Source organism: Panthera tigris, chromosome C1, assembly GCF_018350195.1.
Source record: "Panthera tigris isolate Pti1 chromosome C1, P.tigris_Pti1_mat1.1, whole genome shotgun sequence".
Classification (NCBI taxonomy): domain Eukaryota; kingdom Metazoa; phylum Chordata; class Mammalia; order Carnivora; family Felidae; genus Panthera; species Panthera tigris.
The window spans coordinates 106542997-106550529 of record NC_056667.1 but is presented as its reverse complement, the minus strand read 5'-3'; the positions used below and the strand labels follow the sequence as shown (position 1 = coordinate 106550529).

General features: G+C 44.0%; 1 protein-coding gene across 1 annotated transcript; it reads right to left on the bottom strand.

Annotated features, from left to right (window-relative positions):
• Window positions 1-5456: 5456 nt before the first annotated feature.
• LOC102964067 (cornifin-A) lies at window positions 5457-7128 on the bottom strand. The gene is made up of 2 exons (XM_007088156.3): window positions 7104-7128; window positions 5457-6039 (listed from the first exon to the last, which is right to left on the bottom strand). The coding sequence occupies exon 2, from the start codon at window positions 6018-6020 to the stop codon at window positions 5751-5753; it is 270 nt and encodes an 89-aa protein (XP_007088218.1). The 5' UTR covers window positions 6021-6039; window positions 7104-7128; the 3' UTR covers window positions 5457-5750.
• Between the last annotated feature and the right edge of the window lie 405 nt (window positions 7129-7533).

Below are 7533 nucleotides of genomic sequence, written 5' to 3'. Positions count from 1 at the left end.
TTCTTGCAGAGCTAGTAGGGCATATGCACATGCGCCGGAGCAGTGAAAATGGTGCCACCCAACCACCCAGTCTGTTCTCCCAGATCAGCAATCATGCTCTGGTCCTCCATCTTCAGCTCTCATCCACTCCCCATTTTTCCATTCTCCGTGACCAGGCCCCAGGCAGTACCTCTCTCCCAAGTTTTGTCTCAGATGCAGCTGTTTTCCCCAGCCCTTTCTGAAGGACTGTGGTTTTGACCTGTTCTGCCCCTCTGCAGGAGGGTCTCACCAAGCAATGACCGAATGTCAGCTGCAACCAGGAACGCCCGCTGGACCTTGCTGTTGCCAGTGCCCTGAGACCACGGCCAGGTGCCAGCCCACCCCCCAAAAAAGTTCATGAGACAGTGGAGCAGCAGCATTTCAGGGATTATGGAAAATCACAACACACATCTGGCACCAGGCTTCACTCTCAATGACCTTGCCCAAGCACCAGCGAATGTGGCTACCTTCCAGGGTCTGCTGGGACCAGGTGGCTTCAACAGTCTCTACCAAATGCCCTTCCATCAGTGGAACCACTTTTCCCCATGTGGCCCAAGAACCTCCCGGACCCAACTCTGTTCCCGAGGATTCACCTTTCCCACCAGAACACCGCCAGATATTGAGCTGCGGATTTGAAGACTTTGTGCTCCCCTTGTTTACAGCCTTAATGGAATTTAAACCCTCTTTTCTCCTTTCTCCTTTCTCCTTTCTCCCTTTTTTAGTTTAGTCCCTGTGGCTGTTTCCAATTTTCAACTTTCTCTCCACCTGCTTTTGGGGATGCGTGCTTTTCCCTTATGCTCCTCCCCTCCCCAGTCTCTGTCCTCTTTCCGCCTGCAAAAGGGGTTCCTACTTTTCGTGGCTTCTCATTCCTCAAGTTCAGCTCTCTGTGCCAAGTATCTGCTGAATTCTGTGGTTCAGGTTGTGTAGGTTGTGTTAATCCTCCAATAAGTTTTCTAGGTGTGTAGGATGGTTTAGTGTTGGTCTGGCTATATTTCATGGATGCAAGACACACAAAAAGCTTCCATGCTGTTCTGCCATTTTGGCTCCTCTCTTTAGAGCAATTTTAAATGTATCACATTTTTTATTTCACTTTTTACTTTTTCATTGTTAGTATGTAGAAATGCAGTTGAGTTTTTTTTGTGTTGATCTTGTATCCTGTAAGCATGCTAAACTCACTTATTAGTTCTAGTATTCTAAAGAAAATTCCTTGATATTTTCTACATAGACAATAATGTTGTCTGCAAATAAGGACCATTTTATTTCTTATTTCCAGACCAATGATTTTATTGTAACAAAACACAATTAGTTAACATGGTTTAAGATCCCACTTTGACATATTATTTTTTTTTAATTTTTAAAAATTTTAAAAATGTTTACTTATATTTTGAGAGAGAGTGAGAGATCATGAGCAGGGGATGGGCAGAGAGAGAGGGAGACATAGAATCCGAAGCAGACTCCAGGCTCTGAGCTGTCAGCACAGAGCCTGATGCAGGGCTCGTACTTGCCAACTGTGAAATCATGACCTGAGCCAAAGTCAGACACTTAACCAACCTGTCACCCAGGCACCCCAGCTATTTTAAATAAAAGTTACTTAAGAGAGAGAAAAAAAAGCATACTCAGGCCCTCCTCCACCCCCCTAAAAGCAAGGGAGGAAAATCTCCCATGTGAAAGGTACCCTCCCTGTAGCGGGAGGTAAAAAGACACCCTTATCACCAGAAGTGGGAAATTTAGAGCAGAGGAGGTGGTATAACAACCTTTGTTACTTTTTACTAATGTACTACCCCAGTCCAAACTCTGTTTAGAATCCCTTACTAATTGAAGCTCCCAAAGTTAAGTTTTCTTTGTCCTGCCAATTCCTCACAGATTTATTGTCTCTGTCTAAAATGTATAACAATTTCCTGCCTTGGTTACTTCCTTGGGTCTCATTTCATTACTGGACTTCCATGCACATGTAATAAAACTTTTGACTTTTTCTCCGGTTAATCTGTCTCATCTAAATTTAATTTTTAGTCTACTTGGAAGACCTTGAGAGTAAAGAAGAGTTTTTCCTTCTCTCCACAACTAATCTTTAGGAAGCTACTATTTGCTGAGTTGGGTGTAGTGTCAAAGGATATCCATACTTATATGAAAGTTACTAAAACACTCCTCTATTTCCCAACTACATATCTCTGTGAAGCTGGATTTTTTTTTGTATCCTTCAACCAAAACAGCATATCACAACAGACTGAATGCAGAAGTGGATGTGAGAAACCAACTACATTCCACTCACAAAGACATTAAAGGTATTTTTTAAACAGAGCTACTCTTATAACTAATTATTTTGTTTGGGAAAATATAGTTGTTTTTATATGAACATGCTGTGGATTTACATTTGCTGTTTTTAATGAATTAATAAATATTTGAAGACTTAACACATAAATTTAATTAAACTTAAATCTGATTAAAAGTTTAGTTCTTCAGTCATGCCAACTACATTTCATGTTCTCAATAATCATATGTGGCTGGTGGCCATTGTACTGGACCACACAGATAGAGAATGTTTCCGTGTCTACAGAAAGTTGTATAGGATGGCACTGGAATCTGCAGGTATGGCAGGGCTAAGAATGATGCTTTCTCAGCTAATTCCTGGAACGGTACATGATAAATTCAAGAAAAAAAGTCATTTCTCATCACTGCAAAGAGATTATGAGTGAAACCTATTGACCATGCCATCTCACGAAAAAGAAGAGGGTTTGCAAGAAATGTGATGGAAATCCTCCCAAAAAAAGAACCATTTATGTTTGTTGAGTTTTAGTCCTGCAAGCCTTCATGCTTTTCTGTTTTTGGGGGGGCTGGGGGGGCACTGTAGCTAGATGGATGGAGGCAGATTCACAGAAAAACACGTTGGCTGACATTGTGGACATGGCTAATGCTAAGGTGGGCACTGTGTGGGTGGACACTGGGGAGGTGTTGAGCGCTGGGTAAGTAGACACTGAAAAAATAAATGCCAACTATGGCAAGATGAACTCTGTGGGTGTAGGTAAGGTACTGGGTATTTTGGGGTCCCTGTCTCTATGTAGTAGAGGGGGCATGGCAAGGACACATGGTTGGGATAAGTCTGCACAGTATCTGCTTTTCTTTGAACTCAGGGAAGTTCAAAGGAAGCAAGTGAAGGTATTAGCGAAGGTGAGAGAAACCAATGCTCATATAATGAGCTGGGAAATTCCACGTCTAATCTGTGAGGGTATTCTTTAATCACCTAAATCTATGATTATAATGAGTAGCTGCCTTCCTACTTAGCATTTTTTTCCTTTTTAGAAATTTGTTCTATATTATAAAGATCTTCCATTCTTATGTCATAAGTCAAAGAAAAAAAACTTTTTTCCGAAATAGCAAATATTGGTTGAATTCATCAAATAATTCCAGGGTTCAAATTCTAAATTGTATTCAGAATAAATTAGCATTGTTATGTACCATGAAACTAAAGGTTTTTAGAAAACCATACACATATTTTTGCAAGATATCATACCCTGATTTCTGTCATGTTTTTTCTTGAAAAAAAATTCGTGAGTATCAAGAATTCCAACTCACCCAATTCTCTACTACAGGTTAAGAATAAAATTTTAAAAGAGTGGCAATTATGAGGAAGGGCCATTTTTAGGGTCAGACAGCCCCTGTCATCGAGAAGTGGAGTGAGCAGTGGAGCCGCTGGGGTAACACATAAGCCCTGTGAAAGTCCTAACAGGATGGGACAGACTGGAGGCCCTTTTCCCCCTGGCAGTTTGAATGACAGAGGCTCTGAACATTTACAGAGAGAGGTTCAGAATTACCCTCAAATCAACAGCATCTTCTGAAGAGGGTACAGACTACTCAACATCCCAGCAGACATCATATAAGCTCCTACTACTTGGTGGACACCTGGTTCTGCAGAAATGTGGCATGTCTGGGGTGGGAGTGTTGAGCACACAGTAGAAAAAAGACAGGAGGAGAAGCAGCTTGGTGGAGAGTCAAGGACATTATCATGCCAACAAGCAGCAATTTTAAATCCCCTGAACATGCACAAACCTTGCAGACTCAGGTGACATCATTCTCTCCTCCCAGTCTGATGATTACTTGCCAACTTGCAAAGCTTTGCTGGATAATTTTTGCCTTACAGTCTCCAAATTTCTCTGGAGTTCTTTTCAAACATATCTGGAGCGCTTTTGAATCATGCAGGTGTGAGGCAGGTGATAAGCAACACACCTGTCATCTGACATCTGTTGTCTGCTTCATACCTGCTTGATGTTATTTTACAAATGGGGTTCATTCCCCAGTGACCACTGCAGCCCATCTAGAAATTCTGCTGGTCTCTCAGTCCCTAGATGTTTTGCTTGTTACCAGCAAAGTCAAGAAGACATGGCTTCAGGAAGAGAGCAAAGGGTCGGAATCTGAAGAGCTGGGCTCTAGGTATGATTCAAAAACATGACTTCTGGGTGGTCTTGATGAATTATCTTCCCCTTTCTGGGGAAGGACATCAGTTTGTTTACCTGGAAGCTGAATAGGCTCGCTGGTGGCTTTCAGGTATCTTTTCACCCTAATATTTGCCCATGGTGACCTGCTCTCCCTCAATTCTAGGCTGAGGTTTTGTCTTATCTTCATTAACCAGTCTTCCTTCTGAAGCCTGCCTAAACTTCCATTTTCTTCTTCGGTGCATTTGCTTTTATTCTCTTCAGAGAGAATAGATGTGTATATGGAGTGGGGAGGGCAGGGGGAGAGAGAGCATGTGCCTGTGAGCAGAGGAAGGTGCATGTGTGCTCTGGTATCAGTGAGTATTTGCATGAGTGTATATTTACATGGGAAAGGGGTGGATATCACCCCCTTAGGCTTTTCCTAGGCAGGCACTGTGGATTCTACTCTCCATCCTGCTACAGCATAGAGGTCTCAGTGATCAAGTCAGCGTGTGTGTGTGTGTGTGTGTGTGTGTGTATGTGTGATTTGAGGGGGAGTCAGTGTGTGCAGGAATTCATCTGTGTGTGGGTCTGGAGGAGTGTTTCAGGGCTTGGCTCCATGTATTGGGGCATCAAACAAGGGAGGATGTATAAAGAATCATGATGAAATCCATATAAGCACTACTTCTTTCAAAGAAGAAGAACAATAAAGGAATAAACCAAACAGAAAAAGGGCAACTTGGGAACCAGGACTAAGTCACAGACAGCTTGAAACAGGCACCATCTACACTCAGGTGGGATTCACTCAGGTGCAGAAGAATCCCTGCTCTAGGTAAAGGTGTCCAAAGTAACAGACTCTGGGTGGTCTTGACCCATTGCCAGCCCACGATCGACCTGACACACACACACACGTGCGCACACACACACACACACACTCAGTGCCTGTGCCAGACCCTTTGCTGCTTTATGTTGAAAAAACAATTAAGAAAGTGGAGTCAGCAAATGACACCCACAGCCAACTGTGGAGTTAAAAGTGATTTAATGGGGGCAGGGCAGGAAAGATCCACTTGATCCCCCAAACCTCTCTTTAGATGAGCCCTGAGAAGTTAGAAAAGTAGCTCAGCCAGTGAGACTCTCAGCGTCATTTAGAGGCTCGGAGCCCTCCAGAGCAGTGTGAGGGAAATCTTTGTAGAGGGTGCAAAGAGGGAGGGTTATGACTCAGAGTGGCAGCATGCTAATTGTAAAGAAGGCATAGAAGCAGAATGTGAGAGGGGATTCAGCATCCGGTGGTCAGCTCCCCAAGGGCTTGCTTGGCTGTAGACCCCATTACTTCTGCTTGGTCTTCTGCTGAGCTGGTGCTGGGGTGACTGTTGAGGGACATGGCTCAGGAACCTTGGGGTGGCAGGATTCTGGTGCTTTGGGATGGCAAGGCTCTGGAGCCTTGGGGTGGCAGGGCTCTGGAGCTTTGGGGTGGCATGGCTCATTGGTTTTGGGGACACATGATTCCTGGGGTGGTGGCTGGCAGGGCTGTTTCACCTGCTGCTGCTGAGGCTGAGGGGGAGGGGTGCAAGGCTGCTTCTGCTGATGAGAACTCATGCTTCACAGGAGGCTGACCCTACAGACAGAACAGACAGGTCAGATTATTTAAACAGGGATTAACTAGGTTAGAAACCATGTTCAATGTCAAATAGGTTTCTTTTCAGTCTCCTTTAAATCAAACAGACTTCATTTCCCCTGGCTGTCTCCCTGAACACTTGAAAGTAAAGTATGCTTTGATAATTTCTGGGCCATTTCAAGAGAAGGAGCTAAAAGACAATTTGTTCTGCTCCATTTCAGTGGGTTCATTCCCCAGCAACATTTCTTCCCCAGACATGTCGAATCCCTCATTGACAAGTACCACACTGAAGTCTTTTTGAAAGTGACATTGTAGAAACAACTGCAGTCTACCCACCCCTACAAACATGTAGCACACCTGTGACTTACAGAATGCCTCTGTGGGTCTTAGCTCCTGTGACCTCGCTTTGCCTTTGCTTATATAGTCTGCTCTGAAATGTTCTTCCCATCTCTGTTCGTCCAAATCACCTCCATTGTAGCCCTCATGTGCCATCACCAGGAGATCTTGAATAGGCTCTCCCAAACTGCCAAAGCCCTTCCCTGTCCCTCTGTTCCCCTACCAATCACTATCTGCTTTGCATTTCATCTTTGTACATGCATGCACTATCTTCCTTGCTAGGCTGCGAGCTTGCTGAGTAAGTTGCATAACAGTCTGATTTACACAAAGTGTAACAGGCATGGTGCCTGAAATATAGCAAACACACAGTAGAGGTCCATCTCATGAATTAACATTTTTATGAGTCATAAACAGAGAAAATAGTGGTGTTGCTGAGAGTACCTGGGTCTGAGTCCTAGTCACATCCTGGTGTTAACTTACTACGGGTACTTACACAGACCTGTCCCTTTCCTGGCCCCCAGTCCCATAGTTATCCATTGAAGTAGCAGACTTACCTGCCCCTAAATTCCCTTCACACCCAAACTATGCCTTACTCTAAAATACAGATACCCCAGTACTCTCTCTAATTAATACCCCCATCAGCTCTCTTAAACATATTTGCCTTTGTCCAGTTTCCAATAATAAAAAAATAAACATGAATTTCAAATTGGTCCCAAACAGAGACTCACCTGGTACGCAGCGAACAGGTTGTCTGGTTGCTCTGGTCTGATGTGAAGTCATCGGCCAGCCGGCCTTTTATAGGATAATGTGCCCTGCCTCAAGGAAACAGAATCACCCCAGGCCCCCTGTGTTTTCATTCCTTACCTGTCAAACATGATTCACCCTACTCCCCTCAATTACCAATTGGCTCAGCTTTTGTGATGAAAACCACCCACTTGATATTTTTTTGGCACTGGCTATGTGACAATGATGTCACTGGTGCCTGATTCCCAGTGCCACCCTCTCCCTTAGACCCAGGCATAGGGTTTGTGTGGGGGGAGGGGGGAGCCACAGACTTCCTAGAGGGTTTCATGAGTTAACCCTGGAGGAAGATCTGAGTCCTTTTTGTGGCCTTGCTACCTTCTTGCTCTCTCTTCTATTCTGTGGGACAGAATACAT